This window comes from Stenella coeruleoalba (assembly GCF_951394435.1).
Source record: "Stenella coeruleoalba genome assembly, chromosome: 11".
Lineage (NCBI taxonomy): Eukaryota > Metazoa > Chordata > Mammalia > Artiodactyla > Delphinidae > Stenella > Stenella coeruleoalba.
This window is the reverse complement of record NC_137157.1, coordinates 6469011-6487267: the sequence shown is the minus strand read 5'-3', so window position 1 is coordinate 6487267 and position 18257 is coordinate 6469011. Positions and strand designations below refer to the sequence as shown.

Below are 18257 nucleotides of genomic sequence, written 5' to 3'. Positions count from 1 at the left end.
GCCAAAAATAAAATAAATAAATTTATTTAAAAAAAAAAAGAAATTTAAGCTGATGCCATTACCGCCTTTAATGGGATAAAAGATTTAGAATCCTCATTACTGTGACATTTGCAACATTACAATATTATAAAAAATAATTGGATAGTGAAATGAAAAATTATGTTTACACAAAACCTGTACTTGTATGTTTAGAACACATTTATTTGTAATCAAAAACTAGAAACAACCCAAATATCCTTCACTTGGACTAACAAACCATGGTAAATGCATTCAATGTAAACTACCCACAATAAGTAGTAACAAACTGATCCGTGAAACCACGTGGATGGATCTCAGACGAATTATGTGAAGTGAAAGATAAGACAATTTCAAAAAGCTACATATTGTATGATTCCATTCACATGACATTCTGGAAAAGGCAAAACTGTGGAAACAAGACCGATCAGTGGTTTCCAGGGGCTGGAAATACAAGGAGGGGTTGATTACAGAGGACCAGGCAGAAATCTGGAGAGTGAGGGGACAGTTCTCTATCTTGTTTGTGGTGGTGGTTACATGACGTATGTGCATTTGTCAAATTATACACTAAACAGGGTGCATTTTACTGTATGTAAATTATACCTTAAAAAATAAAAAAAAGATGGGAAACAAAGACGTGCTCAGCAATATAAGATTTCTCACACATGGAATGTCATTAAACATTTTTAGTGGAAGCATATTTAGGGACAGGAGAAAATGCTCATGATCAAATATTAAGAGAATGAAGCAGGGTACCAAACTACGTTTAGAGTATGATCCCAATTTTGTAAAAAACACACACATTAATGATAAGGGCAATGAAACATGGGCACATGTGTATGTATAGAAAAAAGACTAGAAAAAATGCACCAGAATGTCAGCAGTATTACCTCTGGATGTTGGGACTTTAATGTTTTTCTGAATACTTTTGCTTAGTTTCCAAGTTTTCATCTGAACCTTTGTTCCTTTTACAACTACTGAGTGGTCATTAACATTGTTATTTGAAAACTATTATAGAGGGGCAGGAGCAGCCTGGCTAATCTTGACCAGGAAGTGGCCAATGAGCTGCACACAGTTCGCTTGCAGTCAGTTTCACCTTGTTGATCAAATGCCATCCGGCTCGGGGCTGTTTGTTCTCAGACCTCTTGGCCAGGCACTCGGGTTTCTGTGGCCTTCGGTTGCCATGCTGCACGTCAGGGCTTTAGCCCGCTGACGGCCAGTGTTACTTATCCTTTCCTCAGACAGTGATGTTATTTATGCAGTTCATTTGTTCATCTGTTCCTTCCTTCCTTCATTTCCTAGTCTTTTCCACAGAGGATTTGAAGAGGTCTAAAAGAGTCCAATCTGAGTTTTACTGGGTGGCCCAAAATTGATTTCATTTTTTCTTTTCAATTTCGCTCCAAAGCACTGGGGCGAGAGAGAAGATTAAGGTGCAGTGTCTGCACCAAGGAGCTTGCTGTTTAAGCAAGAAGATGTGCCCGTAGTGGCACTGAGGCGCTCGTCTCGGAAATGCGGTAACTCCCATTCTGGTAGGTATGTTAATGAGCGCCACTGGGGGCAGGCACATCCTCGCCCTCTGAGGCAGGCGACCTCGTTGTCCAACAGCACAGCCTAGTGGGCAGGGACTGCACTGCACTACCCACGTCTGAACCTAGCTAGCTTGGCTGTATGGTATGGTACCTTGGGCAACTTACCTACCCTCTCTGTGCCTCAGGTTCCTTACCTATAGAAATAGGAATAATAATATTTACCTAGTTCATAGGGCTGCTTTGTTAAATATTAATAAATGTTAAAGAGTTTAGAGCAGGGTCTGGCTCAGAGTGAAATACAAATGTTTACTATCATTGCCATTTTATAGATGAGCAAACCAAGCCTCGGAGAAATTAAGTATTTTGCTCAAGGTAACATAGCTAAGTGAGGCCCCACAATTGGGGCCAAGTTTGAGTGCAGAGAATATGGCCTCACAGTCCATGCTCTTAACCACTGGCTTCATTTTTACACCTTTGTAAGACTCATTAATTTTCAGAGAAGAAAAAAATATTGTGTCAGGTTTTGGTGTGGAAAACCCAGACTTCTTCTGTACAGTTTCAGAGATGCATGAATATATGGCTTGGAGGAAGCATTCCCGCCCAGCCTCTGGCTGGGGAAAGTCCGGAGTCTCCATCTGGGGTCTGCATACTTTGGTTATTACTGGCTTGAGTTAGGATGGTGTTTGGGGGTGAGACCATTTTCACAACAAGGTGCCCATCCGACCCTCATGAGGCAGCTCTCCCTCTACTACGTGGCTGCCTCCTAACCCTCCCTGCCCCTTGCCAGGGATGGGAGGTCACATTGGCCTGTGTCCCTTGCTCCCTGGGCTCTCTTTGTCCTTAGTGTGCCCACCTCCTCAGCCCAGACTGTGGTTGATCAGTCTCTGGGTCCCCAGAGCTGGGTTAGGAGCATCTGCTGGTTATATGAACAAATCCAGGAGGACACGGAATTGCTGGTATTTGGGGCAGCTCTGACTTGCTCAGAGGGTGGTCCTGGGTCAGCGTCAGCTGGGGACTTGTTAGATGTGCAAGCCCTGGGCCTCACCCCCCAACCTGGTGACTCAGAAACTCGGGAATGTGGCCCAGCAAGCTGGGTTGTAACAAGCCCTCTAGATGTTTGAGAACCAGCAGTTTAGACAACAGCATCTGCTGTCTGGAGTTGGGCATCGGAGTTCAAACCCCACCTCTACCCTGACTTGCTGTGTGGCCCGATGTAAGTCACTCAAGCTCTCTCGTTTGTTTCCTCATCTATAAAATGGTGCTCATACATCGTGAGGAGATTTCTATGATCCTTTGCAGGGAAAGGTGCTCAGCACAGGGCCTGGCATGTAGCTGATACATGTTTAGCCCAAGGCTGGTTGGAAACAGCAGGCTGAGAAGCTGCCTGTCCCCCAAGAGTGCCAGGGTCAGCCTGGCTCCTCTGACCCTGTGCTTGGCAGTGGCCCTGCCTGGTGGGGCATGAGTCTCATACCTCAACCTGGGTCTGTCCTTCCCCGGGCAGCAGAGCTGCTTCTATGCCGGGCCCAGGCCTCTCCACCAGGGGGGCCCAGGCCTCTCCACCAGGGGGGCCCAGGTCTGTCCATTGAGGCGCTGTGGCTCGGCCCTTCTGCTCGCTCCCTCCAGAGACCACAGAGGTCCAGCCCGGAGGTCACTGCGGGCCCGTCTAAGGGAAAACTAAGGCCCGGAAAGGGGCACACACCTCCTGCCGGTGTCTGGGCAGGGGTGCAGAGAGGCGCAGAGAGGGCAGCTGCCACCCTGGAGAGAGCTGGGGCTGTGAGAAGGGGTGGGGGGGGATGAGAGGCAGTTTCCAGGACACCTTGAGAGCAGGGCCCCGACCTGGCAAGTTCTCCCGCTTCTGGACACCCAGCTCAGAGAGGCTCAGGCACCTGCTTGGGCTTCAGGGCCCACAGGGGTGGAGGTCCCCCCAGGCTGCCCACAGCCCAGCCTGACCTCTACCCAGGTGGGGACACTTCCCGCTGGAAGTGGGGGAAACAGCTCAAGGACCCCATAGTGCCCACCCCTTAGGGTCTTGGAGCCGGGTTGGGAGGCCCTGTTTGTCCAAATTTCCTGAGACTTGTAGGCTGACCTCCAGAATCCACCACGCACACTCAGGAGACCATCCTGCCCCCTCATCTCCGGCCACTGCGGCCAGTTATCACAGTGACTCCGTCTCTCCCTGATCTCTGGAGTCCCCTGAAGGCAAACATGGGCCCTTCCTCATGTCTGTCCTGGCACCACCGAGTCTTGCACACAGTAGGTGCTCAAGAACTGCTTGATGAATGAATACAACCCAGGAACAGAAAATAGGGAGGGAGGGAGGCAACTGCCTGCCAGGAGGGGCTATTAGGGGTCAGACCTGGCTCAGCTACTCCAGCCACTTGCTCTGTGGCCACAGGCACATCACTCCTGACCCTCACTTGGCCTCAGTTTCCCCAGGAACAAGGAGGGGCCCCTCAGCTTCCCACACCCCTATCCCATGGATGGCAAGCGGCCCCCCAAGCCTGCCCCCTAGGACTTGAGGCATTGGCACAGCCCAGATCCACAGGCCACCCAGAGAAGGCCAGGCCGGGCAAGGGGACTGGCCTGCCTGTGTTTAGGTGGGTAAGGGCCCTGCAGGGAAGCCTGGGACACCGAGGCCAGCCCTGTCCTCCATGTGCAGGGACTCCAGAAGACCCAGTGTTTTAGCTCATACTGTGGCATCAGATCCCTGCCCAGGTCACTAGGCCATAGGTCACTTGCCCTCTGGTCATTACTGGGGGGCTTGGAGAGGAGGAAGTACTCCACCCCCCGCCCCACTGAGGGAAGTGGGGTGGGGTGGGCTGCTGAGAGCCCTGGGGACCCCTGCGGGTGGTGTGGATGCAGCAGTGATCCAGGGGGAGAAGGGGCAGCTTGGCCCAGGCAGTGGCTATGGGGGTGGGGAAGGACAGAGAGGCAAAGAGGGCTCAGTGGCCCAGCATGGAGGGCATGGGAGGGGCAGCCAAGGATGCCAGAGGGTCCTGACCGGGGACCAGGAGGGTGAGGTGTCACGCATAATCATGGCAAAAGTTATCATCTCCCGAGCACCTGTGGCCTTTCACCCCTTTATCCTAACCCCCACCCGGGAGGCAGGTATCACACTTGCCTGAGAAGATGAGGCCTAGGAGCGAGTTAAGGCTTACAGGCTCACCCCGAGGGCCGGGCCGGGAGAGGATAGGTGGGCAGTGTGGGCCCTTCAGGCTTCCTCGCAGGAGCTCTGAGGATACAGGAAACTGAGAAAAGGGCCTCGCCGAGCAGCGGCTGTTTCGGCCTGACTTTTGAGGGTTCCTCCTGCTTACCCACCTTGTTCTTTATCCGCCAGTGGAGAAAGCGAGGACGGGCTTGCCCTCGAGAGTCCTGCAGATGTGGGTTTGAATCACGGTTCGGTCACAGGACCTTGGGCAAGTCACTGGACTTGAATTTCCAGACCTTCTGTGTCTTCTGCAAAGTGGGGTGACTCCAGCCTCCCCCATGCACTGGCATCACAGTACACGAGCTCACCAAAAGCCCAGCAGGCCCAGCTCAGGAGACGGGACTGGGTGCCTGCTCTGACCCCTCCCTTCTGCTCTGGCCCAGCTTGTCTCTCGGAGGAGCCTGGGGCTGGCGAGGCAGAAGCTGGTGACTGCCCTGGGCAGCAGGCAGCTGCGATGGGCTCCAGCTTCTCCTCAGAAGTGGAGAGCGGGGGCCCCATCACCATCAGACCAGGTGGCAGATGACAGATTCATCCTTGGCCCTTAATGAGCTGGCAAAGTTAACCTGCCGTGGCGGCTACCCCCTCACTCCTGCACCCCTGTGAGGGCCTGGTGCCCAGATGGGGCGCTTCTCTGGCAGCCTGACCGACGTCAGTGAGTCCAGCAGCCCTCACACCTCTCCTTTCCCGCCTTGCCCTGGCCTCCTTCCGACTCCGGTCACCCCGAGGGTGAGGGTGGAGGGCTCTTCAGGGATCTTACTCGGTGCCACAGGCCAGCGGGGACTCCTGGGGTGAGCCTGGCTCTTGGAGCCTCTGCTTCTTTCTCTGTAAAATGGAAACGGGGAGACTCATCTCACTCACAGCGTGTTTGGAGATGGGCATGTTCCTTGCAGATAAGTAGAGAGGGCTCAGTGCACAGCGGGTGCTCAGGAAATACGTTGAGGGAAGCTCGGGTGATGAGTGGTCTCTGGGCTGGTCCTGCTATTTGGGCCTTGGGGAGTGGGCAGGGAGGCCTGCTGCCCACACAGGGGGAGCCTAGGCCACACAGCGGCAAGTTTGGGGGAGAGAAGAACTGCAAGGGGCTCCGGTGCCTCAACTCCCCAACCTCTAGCTTGGCAGGGGCAGTGGGACAGGGACACGGCCCCCTGGGCAGTGGTCTTGTACCTGGGATCTTGCCTGGCTCCAGAGCTGGTGCATAAACGCCAGTGAAGACACGTCCACCAGCTGATGACAGCATGCGGCACACGCACAGCACAGAGACTGTCATACTCACGAGATCAACTGTTTATTGATTTTTTTCCTAAAATACTATGCGTTTAAAGAAACACCTAAACTGAAAAGACGTGACAATTTTTGGTACATCTGTAGCAAAGGAATGAGGATTTCTGCTGGTAAGTGTTCATGACAGACAGACACACATCCATTTTCCAAGCAAGACATCAAGCTCACTGGAAACATTGAATAAAATGCATAGCTTGTGATGGCAGCAGCCACTTCTCCAATGTCTGAGTTACACAAAATAAAGGTTATCCCTCCCTCCCCTGCCCCATGATTACAGTGTAGCTTCCGGCCCCAGCACGCCTGCTCCCTGATGACTAAGGATACTGAGAAGAGACCCTTGTGCTAGGGGGGTGAGACCCAGCTTTTGTTTGCTCACGAGGAATACAGATGACAGTGAAATCTTCAACTGCTGGAAAGACACGGGAGGTTTGTACAGTGTTCTGCTACAGAAAGGACTAAGGCTAGTTAGAAGTTGGACCCACAGCTAGCCAGTGAGGACAGACTTCCCTACAGCAGGCTCCACTTCAGAGAGGCCCAGGGCCCGAGCCCGGAGGGTCTCAGCTGACCAGCCAGGCCTGTGCCCAAATGCCACGGTCTTTAAGCAGTTTACAAATTAAACCCACTGTCAAAAGCTGTTAAATCTCATTAACACAGTAGACGAGCTCTTTAGATTCTCTGAATATCAAATAATATATACAGATATACACCAAGACATGACAGTCTAACATAAAGCATCTTAGCTATAGATGCATTCACTTGAAAAGTTAGTCTTCTTATTTTTTAACCTTTCAAATCACTGATAAAATTGTTAATTTGCATGAGTGAAGTTTTAAGCACAGAGTGAAAACAGTTTTTAAATATGGTGACTTTAGAGAGTTCTACATAAGGTTATTTGCGAAAGTCACATTTGGATGCCCCGAATGTGGACAGCATTCACAACAGGAATCCAGCCATGTGTTCCCATCTTTCTACTGCAACCTCTTGTCTCAAACATTGTCTGTCCAGATGAGCTACTGGCTCTCGCAGCTTGCCCCAGGCAGTGGCATGGTTGATTAACAGTACGACATGGAAATAGAGATATTTCCTTAAGACTGGTGTACACCCATCTATGCCATAATTTAAGTATAAATGAATGGAGGAACATGTATATAAAAAAGTAACTGTACACAGCCTTTAAATTAAAAACCTCAAAGTCCTCCCTCAGAAAATGGTATGTAAGTTTGTTCATCTAAGTTGCAGGTGATGGGACTCGTCAGAGAAAGTAATCAGTGGAACCAGAATCAGTGTAACCCACCATTACCATGGACTTGGAGGAGAGGAGGAAAGACAAGGTCAAGAATATACAGATCCATGATAAGCCAACACACAGCGAGTGGGGGAGCGGGGGCAGGGGAGGGTCCCGGCGATTTCTGTTGTACTGCATCTTCCTGTGCTCAGATCTCTCCATTTGCACTGTGGAAAGGGTGCCGAGTCCCAGGTAAAAGGACCAGCTTGTCTGCCTTCAAGAGACACCATGAAGCCAAGAGCAATGGAACCATCATCTTTTGCAGGAAAAGGAGTGGATGCCCACACAGCTGGCTGGAGGCACCAGAGCCCGGGGCCAATGGCTAACAGAGCCCCTGGGACCTCCACCTCCACCCCTCCGCCAGCCAGCCCACCAGCCCGTCACTGGATCGCCTCGACGTAATTCGCTGGGTACAGGCCAACCTGTCCGTTGTCCAACCGTCCCTTGCACCAGCCCTGCTCATCCTCATCCTCTATCTTGGTCAGCTCATCCCCTGCAAGACAGAAAGGAAGCGGTCTTGGTGACCACAGGGTCAGAGAATCACCCTCATGTTTTAGCCCCCACCCTGGGCCCACAGAGGGTCCCTAACTTGGGTGGGAGGGGCAGGCATTCTCCTGGGGGCAACGTGGCCCGAGGGCCTGGCTCTTTCTCTATCAAGTTGCATCTGAGGTTTCGTGTTTAGTCATGGGGGCCTCTGAGAGATCTAAAGACCCAGGTCTTTCACACAGTGATCCTAAAGCAAGCTGTTCTCAGTTGCCAGCGGGGCTCCCACAGAGACTGCAGAATTAAACGCTGCAGGACTTTTGCCTCCCTGACTGTCCCAGGCCAGGTCAGAGGAATCCTTTCACAGGGTCTGTGCCACCTCCCTCACAGCCCTGTACTGCCATCCTTCCTTCCCCTGGGCCCTGGCCCGCCTGATCTTCTTGTATCTCCTCCAGCACTCGTTGCCATGGTCTTGGTGCCTTCATTTAATGTGTGTCTAGACTGCAGGCTGTGGGAGCGTTGGGGACCCATTATTCTATCCCCAGCAGCTAGCTCACAACATTTGTCCTCTGACTTAAGGAAATCAACCCCTCCCAACACTGAGAGTGTCGGCACGGTTCTGGAATCTCCCCATGGCTCTGTGTTAGTGCAGTTTGATTTATCTTTTGTTTGTTCAAGCATGAAGGAACCTCTACATCACACCAAGGCCCTGGGTGGTGAAGGAGATACAGACACGAGAGAGGGACAGATGGAGCCCTGGTTCCTCAAGGAGACAGGCCAGGGGACAAGGACCAAAGGTGTGGTCAGGGCTGAGGTGGAGGGAGGTCCAGGCGTGGCATTTTCCTGTTCAGGACAGACAGAGCAGCCCAGACCAGGGGACAGGAAGGAGCTCTGGCCGGTGACCACCCTGCAGAGATGGCTGTGGGGACTGGCAGAAGACAGGCCAGCTGAGGCCTGTCCTTATTGGTCACTTTGCAGCTTTGTATTTCCTGTTGGCATTTTGGTCCATTTTTCAGGGTCAGTTGCATTTTTTTCCCTCAGGCAATTAAGCCTTGTTTAGCAACATTTCCCTGACTCCTTATTTCGTGTAGCAGCAATACTGATCCAGATGCCTGGGGGGCCAATACCTGGGCTGCTGGGAGACCTGGCCAAGGCCCCATCCTTGGAGCTAGCTGCCTCATCTGTGGACCGGGGGAAGGGTGGGGGGGGCACTGTGAGGACTAAGTGTTAAAACACAAAAGGGCCCTGGGTCCACGTAGCGAGCATTCGGTAAACGGGGGCTGCCATTACTCCCATGAGCGAGATGGCTCTGCCCGCTGCTGTGCACCTGACCCGCTTCTGTCAGCACCCGTGCTCATGCAAGTCTGGCTTGGCAACGTCAGGAGCGAATGCAGGGGGCCGAGGTGTGGCGTGCTGAGCGGTAAACCTCATCTTCGCCCACCCCCAGGTGCCCCCGTGGGCCCCTGGCAGGGGCGACACTGACGACTGGTGTTTCTCCCATCAGGCCCTGATGAGCGAGGCTGCCCGGAGCCGACGGGGCACCAGCTCTATTATGCTGTCACGTGGTGAAAAGTGCACCAAGTAAAGACTCTGCAGGCTCCCAAGGCCCAGAGAAGTGGAGAGCGGCCAGAGCGTGCTTAAGACAGAGGAAGCAGTATGGGCCGGGAACTAATGTCACGTCGGGGAAAAGAAAAATAACACAGAAAACAGACAAAACTAATAGGAACCTTCCAAGTTGTGGAAATGTAAACCAGTGACTAGAAACATTCATTTCAGTTTGCTTTTGGTAATTCACTGGGAACAGAAGGAAACATTTTAAATCTATAAAACTGCTGACTAATCCAATAGGTAAAATTTAGAGGGAATTCCCTGGCAGTCCAGTGGTTAGGACTTGGCGCTTTCACTGCCGGGGACCAGGTTCAATCCCTGGTCAGGGAACTAAGATCCCACAAGCTCTACAGTGGGGCCAAATGAGAAAAAGAAAGATTTAGAAAGAACGAGAAATTAAAAATCAATCAATCAACAAACAAAGCAGGGGGGAAACAACCCCAACCAAAGATGTCAGAAAACTCGAGGTAATTCCCTGGCGGTCCAGGGGTTGGGACTCTACCCTTCCACTACAGGGGGTGTGGGTTCGATCCCTGATCAGGGAACTAAGATCCCGCAAGTTTCAAGGCACACCCCCCCACCCCACCAAAAAAAAAGAAAAGAAAAGAAAACTCAACAAAGGTGTTTAAAGACACGTAAGAGGGGCTTCCCTGGTGGCACCGTGGTTGAGAGTCTGCCTGCTGATGCAGGGGACACGGGTTCGTGCCCCGGTCCGGAAGATACCACATGCCGCGGAGCGTCTAGGCCCGTGAGCCATGGCCGCTAAGCCTGTGCGTCCGGAGCCTGTGCTACACAACGGGAGAGGCCACAACAGTGAGAGGCCCGCGTACAGAAAAAAAAAAAAAAAAAGACACGTAAGAACTTTCTACATCCAGGGCTTCCCTGGTGGTGCAGTGGTTAAGAATCCGCCTGCCAATGCAGGGGACATGGATTCGAGCCCTGGTCTGGGAAGATCCCACATGCTGTGGAGCAACTAAGCCCGCAAGCCACAACTACTGAGCCCAAGTGCCACAACTACTGAAGCCCACGCACCTAGAGCCCGTCCTCCGCAACAAGAGAAGCCACCGCAATGAGAAGCCTGTGCACCACAATGAAGAGTAGCCCTGGCTCACCAAAACTAGAGAAAGCCTGCGCACAGCAACGAAGACCCAGCGCGGCCAAAAATAAATAAATTAAATAAATTAAAAAAAAAAAAAAAAGAAAAGAACTTTCTACAACCAGCCAGAGGCACCCAATGACCAACCCTGGGGTCGAGTGTCTGGGGAGAGCTGGCCGGCCTGCTGAGTGCAGAGAGAAGGGCTTCCGGACACAGCCCCAGCCGGTGTGGGGTGGGGTCAGAAGCGAGGGTCCGTCCCAGAGATGGAGCATGGAGGGCACACTTTAGCCTGTGCTGGTTGAGTCAGGGCCCAGCACAGCCCCTGCCCTGGAGGGATGGATGCTGAATTTGGGCTGGCTTTGAGGAGGGGCAAGGCAGAAGGAAGGAACTTGGCTCCCTTTGGGCCCACTTGGCACAGGCCGATCAAGCGTCTCTGGACAGGCGCTAAGGTAGTGCTCTTCAACTGGAGGGCTGCAACCCATTTGGTGAACTACAACCAGCATTAAAAAAAAAAAAAGGACAGGACAGAAAATCTCCACCCACAGAGCTCATACAATCAGGATCCAGACTGGTCTATAAAACCGGGGTTTCAGCTACTGGCAGCAAAGGTGTGTTGGTGGTAGGTGTGCACACAGCATGGCTGCAGGAAGAGTGTGAAAAGCACTGCCCCAAGATGAGGCTCTGCAGCCCCACGGACATGCTGCCTGCTATTCTGGGGTCTGGGCTCCTCTGCCAGCTGTGGGCCTCTGGAGAAAGGCTTCCCTTGGGGACCCATAGGGCAGCTGCTTCCAGAGAGCCTGGTGATCAGTATCTCCTGTGCACAGGCCTTAGCCCTGCTGAGGCAGCATCTTGGGCAAAGGCACATGGGCACCTCGCTGTCTTCTAAGCTTTGGTGTTGAGCATCTGCTACCTTTTTTTTTAAATTTATTTATTTTAATTATTTATTTATTTTTGGCTGCATTGGGTCTTCCTTGCTGCGTGCGTGCTTTCTCTAGCTGCGGAGAGTGGGGGCTACTCTTCATTGCGGTGGCTTCTCTTGTTGCGGAGCATGGACTCTAGGCAAGCAGGCTTCTGTAGCTGTGGCGCACGGGCTTAGTTGCTCCACAACATGTGGGATCTTCCCGGACCAGGGCTTGAACCCTTGTCCCCTGCATTGGCAGGCGGATTCTCAACCACCGCGCCACCAGGGAAGCCCCATCTGCTACTTTTAAAATGGGGGGTGGATTGGCGAACACACAAATGAAACTAGCAGGAAATTTTAGCAGACTTAAAAAACAACAACCTCCCCCAGCAGGCTGGAAGCACTCGCCCCAGATGCCAGCCGGGAGGGCCACCTACCAGCCTTGAAGCTCAGCTCATCGTGCTCCTGCCCTTCGTAGTCGTAAAGGGCCCGGACCCGCACTTCCGTCCCCGAGGGTGTGTCCTCGTCAAATGGATTTGAGTCCCCGTTGGCGTCCGTGGAGGAGAACGGGTTGTTAGACTCATCGTCTGACCAGTCCGTGGGGTAGCTCTGGGTCTTCTCGTAGCTGCTCACACTGCAAGAAAGGGTTGACCCAAGGGCCCTGAGCATGGGGTTGGCAGAGGCCTGAAGCCCTGCCTGGAGCCTTGGTCCCCGCCCAGGCAGCCGAGGGAGCCCTGGGGCTGGGCTGGGACCCCTTCTGCAGGATCACAGCCCCCTCAGCAGCCCTGCGTGGGCAGGCTCCCTGCGGGGCCGCCCGGCATGCCCATCTTCCTGTGCTGGTGTGCCGGGACCTTGACATGGGTTAACAGAGGGCAGAGAAAAAGCAACCACAGCTTGTTAATTGGTGCCTCCCTCCCTAAGAGATCGAGAAGCCAGAGACCGTCCACCAGCTGGCAGCCGGGCCACCTCCTGCAGGCCTCATGCATTGCTTTGAGTGCCGAGGGGGTGAGACCCTGGACAGAGAGGAGAGACAAAGGAGCGAGGTGGAAACCAGAGGGAAACGTTTGTTCACCAACTTTTTGGCCTTAATGTCCTCCTTCTCACTGACGGTGCTCCCCGTGTCGTCCTCGTCCTCGAAGGGGTTGTAGCTGGACAGTGACTGCGCTGACCGTGCGCTGTTGCTCGGGACACTAAAGTCGCTACGGGGAGAGAGAGAGCTTTCAGGGGACCCCAACTCGGTGGCCCCCAAGGTCCCGGGTGCTCCCAGCTGCAGGATCACAGGGCCAGGGTTTGAAGGGACAAATCGGCTCCCCGTCAAATAGGAGGAATATGTTGTTTGCGCAGAAAGCCTGTTTTAGCAAAACACTTGGCAACGCTTTGGCTGTTAATTGCGCTTTAAGTGTCTAAGAGAGAACAAGGTTTCCCTTTGCCCTCCTTGTGTCTGAACACAGTCTATCCTGAACAGGAGCCCTGAGGTGGGCACAGGCTTTCGCTGGAGCAAAGTGCTTCTGGGCTCAGGGGTTCTCTCCATAGTCCGCCCCACCTGGCTCTCTGCTGAGAGTTGGCAGCCGCCAGCCTGTGGGGCTCAGCCTGGCGAGGGTGACAGCCGGGGAGGCTCAGAGCCCTGCCGAGAGCAGGAGGGAGGCTCCCGGAGCTCTCCAGACCCCACAGAGCAGCGTACCCTCTCCTTCTGACTACAAAAGGGCCCAACAGCCTCCGCCCTGGTTCTTCTGGGTCTGCAACTTCCAAAATCGGAAGCAAAGCCTGCTGAATAGCCCTTTCTGGGAAGAAAGGACCCCTTTTGTGCTCCAGAGAGGGAAAATCCATCTGCTTAACTGTATCAACTGCCTACTGTGTGCCAGGCCCAGAGGGGACCAGAGAGAAATTTGACCCCAGCCTGGCCTGAGTGCTGACAGCCAGGTGATGAAATGCAGAGCGTAGAACAAGACGGTAGAGATAAGACAGGCCCCCGAGAGCCCACGCACCCCACTGTAGAACTCTGAGCTGAAGAACCGCACCACTGAGCTGCAGGGCAGGGCTCCCCATGCCAGCACCACCTCCCAAGCCAGGGCGGCACGGAGCGGGCCCACAAAGTGCTGGGGGGATGGCTCAGTCAGAGAGGGGGAGGGTAGGCAAGGAAATGCTTCAAATGCCACCAGAGTGACCCCAAGTGGCCGGCAACTGCCTCACTGGTTTCAGGCCAGGCAAGAGGCACTGGGCCTATGCCTGCCTGCTGCCTACATCCGGGCCACATGTCTAAGACCACCAGGCCCTCCTCCCTCTTCGGCACCTTTCTCCAGCTGACCTGAAAGGGGGTTGGTGCTGGGCAGCTGAATTTGTGCAGCAGCCCTGGCCAGCCTAGGCCGCCCCACCCCGCCCATAGTCACACAGGTGCTGGCCTGACCCCTGGCACGGTGCTCACTGCTGCAGTCACTTAATCAGGCCCACCTGCCCAGATGGTGGCACAGCAGCTGAATGACAAGTGGCCATGTCAGCCCAGGGAGACTGGGCAGGGGCTTCAGTGCCCAGGGCTACAGAAAGGCCTGCGGAACCTGCGCTGACTGTTCCTAGGAAGCCACGAGCCTGAGGTGTGTTATCACCCAGCATTCCGTGGAGGCCTCTGGGCCCAGGGCCTGCAGGGCAGCCTCAGCTCTGCAGAGGACAGCAACACTATCTGCTGGGAACTCTGTGGCCTCACCTGGCACACACTTTCCAGGAGGTTCTAAAGGACCTCAGTGCCACCTCTTTGATCCAAACTCAGTTTTAGCAAACAATGAGGTCAGAAATAACCAGTGCTCTCAGCAAAGAGGTAATTTGAAAAAGGGGGCACTTGACAATGCCCCACCCCCGAATCAGGCACCTGCATACGGCACGGGAAGTAAGTACAAACCTGGCCAGGACACCTGAACCCTCTTGAAGGACCCCACCGACAGTGACCTCCACCTGCCCGTGTGCACCACTGGGGACACATAATGACCAGCACCTAACATAAGTTCTTCCCCTCATTTGGGGCCCAAAGCACATTTGTGGCAAAGGCCCCCCTCTGGATCTTTCTGCAGCTCTGGCACCAGGTGGACTGATGATTCTCTCCAGAGATGACCTTGGGCCACTGCCCAGCAGAGGGCAGGCAGCCCGGGAGTGTCTGGAAAGATGGCCCTGGGGCTCCCTGCGAGGCCCCATTGGGGAGTCTCCTGGTGTTCCAGGTGGGGGCGTCCCAGCCCATGCAGAGGACCAAGGGGACCTTTCCAGGGATTGAGGCCGCCCCAGTGCCCACCTGCTGGGCTTGTTCTGCAGAGCCTGGTCCCCGGTCTGGTTGATGCCCGTCAGGGTCACACCATCAGCAGTCTTCTTCTTCTCTCTCCGGCTGAGAGTTCGATTCAGGTCTGCAGACCACTCCTGAGCAACGGGTGCCGAGGGAGAGAAATCAGGAATTTCATTTGTTTGAGGCCACATCAGTCTAAAACACCGGCCAGTGAGCCAGTGGCCTGCCCCGCACAGTTAGTGGCATCTACCCTTGCTGCCTCTGCTCTCCCTTGTTACCCAGCAGACCCCGGGCTCATGACACCTACCACTGACCCCTCCTCACTGTGCAAAGTGTGGACTCCTCAGGGGGCCTGGAGGTCAGCACCAGGCCCAGCCTGCAGGGACGGATGGATGATAAGAAGACTGGAGCCGACACTCGGGGATCCTGCATTCCAGTCCCAGGGAGCCTCCCCATCCAACCCCTGTCCCTGTGGCACTCAGCTTCCGGACCCCCTCAGGCCCGCAGCAGCAGCCAGAGGCCTCGCCAGGTTTCCTCGCGCTTCCAAAGGAGACAGAGCCCACCCTCCGAGGGGCTTGGCATTCAGTGCTGAAGACTCTCTCATCCGTGCCCTGAACCGTCAGCAGGGCAAGAGAGCTGGGCATGGGGGCCTGAGCAAGCCTGCAGTGTGGGAAATGGGCCCTGGGTGCAAACAAAATCAGGGGCCCAGGGGAGCTCCCGCATCACTGCAGGGGCAACCCAGCCACTCAAGTCTCCAAGGAGCAGTGCCCTTCCCTGCCCAGAACGTCCTCCCCCATCTGAGCAGCGTGCTGGGGGCTAGCTAACAAAGCCAAGCAGTGTTTGCCTCCCCAGAGGGTCACTATTTTCCCAGCACGTGAACAGGCTTTTATCAACTGCACTGAAAACACTGGGAGAAAAGCATGTGTGCACATTTAATGAACTCTCCCCCTGCCCCATTTCTACCCATTATCCAACAGCTTTATCTGAATTAATATTTGGGATGACTTTGAGCTGTGCTTTGAGTCATGAGCTTTGCTCATGTGTAGTTATGGAATTTCAAGGCTAGAAGCCACCTTAGAAACATTCAAGTCTAACCTGCCAATTTGTCAGATGAGGAAACCAACGCCCACAAAGAAAAGTGACTTGCCCATGCAGAGTTGGTGGCAGACCTAGGCCCTCAACCCCAAACTTAAGTCACCTATTTATTTGTTAATTATTTTCTTAACTGAAATAAGCTGACTGAGAACTCAACTGGAACTCAGAATCCCCATAGTGACCTTTTTAAAAAATGTTTTTTGAATTTTATTTATTTTTTACACAGCAGGTTCTTATTAGTCATCTATTTTATACATATTAGTGTATATATGTCAATCCCAATCTCCCAATTCATACCACCACCACCACCACCACCACCCGCCCCCCACTTTCCCCCCTTGGTGTCCATATGTTTGTTCTCTACGTCTGTGTCTCTATTTCTGCCCTGCAAATAGGACCTTTTGAAATATAAATCCGTCCTAATGGGGTGGCTTCCAAGGGCCGATGTGATCAACACCAGGCCAACTCTGAAGGGAAGGGTCCGCTATTAACTTGGACAACAAAACAGCCTGGGCTACACTGTGGCCACGGTTCTTTAACCTGTCAGAATCAGGCTGCAGATGCCACACACAGACACACCTGGGCTGAACACACACTGCAAGAGGTTTGGAATTCAATAAGTTAGCCATAAAATAGGAACTTACTTCATCCTTGTGGCATGGAAAATAAAAACAAATAATTTCATTAGAGAAAGGAAGCATGATCCTGTAAGAGCTGCAAGCATGCAACACATGCAGGCATGGGTTCCCGGCCCGTGGGACCCACAGAGAGAAGGGCCACCATGGGCTCTGGCCAGGACACCCACCCCAGCAAGACTGCCTGTCAAGTCTTCCTTTCCAGACCATTCTGTTCTCTGGGTAGGGACGAACAACCCTAAGGGACCTGGGGGTTGGAGGGGGTACATGTCACAGAGGGTTTCCTGAGCCTCTCCTGAGAGCAGCAAACACTCCCCACAGAGGAGAATCCAGGTGTGTGCACAAGTCCCATCACCAACTCGCTTCTTGCCCGTGTGCCATCACTAGGGGGAGGAGAAGTCGGGCTGTGCTGTCTCCTCTAGGTCCACTTCCACCTGGGAAGGCCCTGGGCCTCTGCTCTTGGTCCCTGTTGGGAGCCGGTGTCCTAAAGGCAGTGCAGTGGGAATGCTCAGCTCCAGGGACCCACACTGTCATCTGGAGAAGCTTTCTTGAGAAACTCCAGAAAACAGAGGCACAGGGATGCGGACTGAAAAAACTATAGGCCGGGACGGGGCCAAACAAGCTTCTGTGTGGTGGGCCCAGGGGCAATACCCAGTATGGACCAGGTCACTGAACCTCCAGCCTCCAAGAAGATAGGGGCTGTTGTCATCCCTGTTTTACACATGGGAAAACTGAGTCACAAAAAGGGCAGATGACTTGCTCAGCATCCCACAGCTAGTAAGTGCTGAGGCAGGATCTGAGTGCAGCCTGGACTCCAGCCGCTACCGAGTCAGTGGGGCCAGGTGGTTGGAGCCCAAGGCAGAGGGGGCTGCCTCCAGCATCCTCCCCAGGGGAGGCAGCAGCCATGGCACTGTGGGGCCCTTCCCAGCCCCTGCTTCGCCACGAGGTGGGGAGAATCCTTTCCCTCAGAGAACAGGGTGGTGGGACTTGTGGCCACTGCCTTCTCTGCTATCAACAGGAGGCCAGGTGGGGCCTGGGGACCCAATTCTAGGGCTGGAAGAGCCTTGAGATCCCCAGGCCCTTGAATTTTGCATGTAAAGATACTGGACAGCTTGGACCCATGAAAATGGGAAAAGAAGAAAGTTAATCCTACACCAAAGTTGGTTGAATTTATATAAGAAGATAAGGAAAAGCCCTCATGTGAAGGGTAAAAACAGCTACACACTGAGACCATGCTCCCCTCTTGTCCTGGACCAGAGGCTGCTAAGCTGGTGCTCTTGGCCCACCAGGCCTGGAATGCACTGTGGCCACTCCTTCCCTGGCCATCTCGCAGGGTTGAGCAGGGAACTGTAACTCCTGCAACTCCTGGGACTCACCACGAAGGGAATGCCAGATGGTCAACAAGTGACCATCAAAGTTCTCAATTACAAAGAACATAATTGCATCTTCACCAGGGATTCAGAAGGCCCTTTGGTAATCCTGAAGCCCCCAGAACATTAAACATCCACTTGGTTTCTAGGGTTGCCATGTGTAAAGGCTGCCACATAAACAGGGCACAGGCCAGCTCTGAGTTGGATGGAGAAAGAACGGTGTATGACTCGACCCTGTGAGCCTAGGCCCCTCCCAGGCCAACAGGTCACAGGTAGAGCCTCCTCTTACCTCAAACTGTGGCCAGTTCATGGACATGCCTGGCCCGTGGTTGGCTCTGAACCACCTCAGGTCCTCCACCGCGTCGGCAACTTTGATGCTCTGCTCCAGGTCTCGGTAAATGTTTTTGTAGCTAAATCAGAGACAGAAGCGTGACTCTTTTCGAAGGACGGGAAGGCCAGCCCTCAGCCTCGCCCAGGGCCTGCCTAGAGCTG

General features: G+C 53.7%; 1 protein-coding gene across 3 annotated transcripts in view; it reads right to left on the bottom strand.

Moving 5' to 3' along the window:
• Positions 1-7362: 7362 nt before the first annotated feature.
• Positions 7363-18257, bottom strand: part of PACSIN2 (protein kinase C and casein kinase substrate in neurons 2) — a 137975-nt gene continuing 127080 nt past the window's right edge. For 2 of the 3 annotated variants that reach the window (XM_079937924.1, XM_079937925.1), the window contains 5 exons: positions 18055-18175; positions 14678-14799; positions 12480-12602; positions 11841-12037; positions 7363-7808 (listed from right to left, as the gene is read on the bottom strand). In XM_079937924.1, the coding sequence (XP_079794050.1) occupies positions 7696-7808; positions 11841-12037; positions 12480-12602; positions 14678-14799; positions 18055-18175 (676 nt within the window). In that variant the 3' untranslated portion in view covers positions 7363-7695. The remainder of the gene's footprint in view (positions 7809-11840; positions 12038-12479; positions 12603-14677; positions 14800-18054; positions 18176-18257) is intronic. The other variant, XM_079937926.1, reaches the window with a different exon arrangement.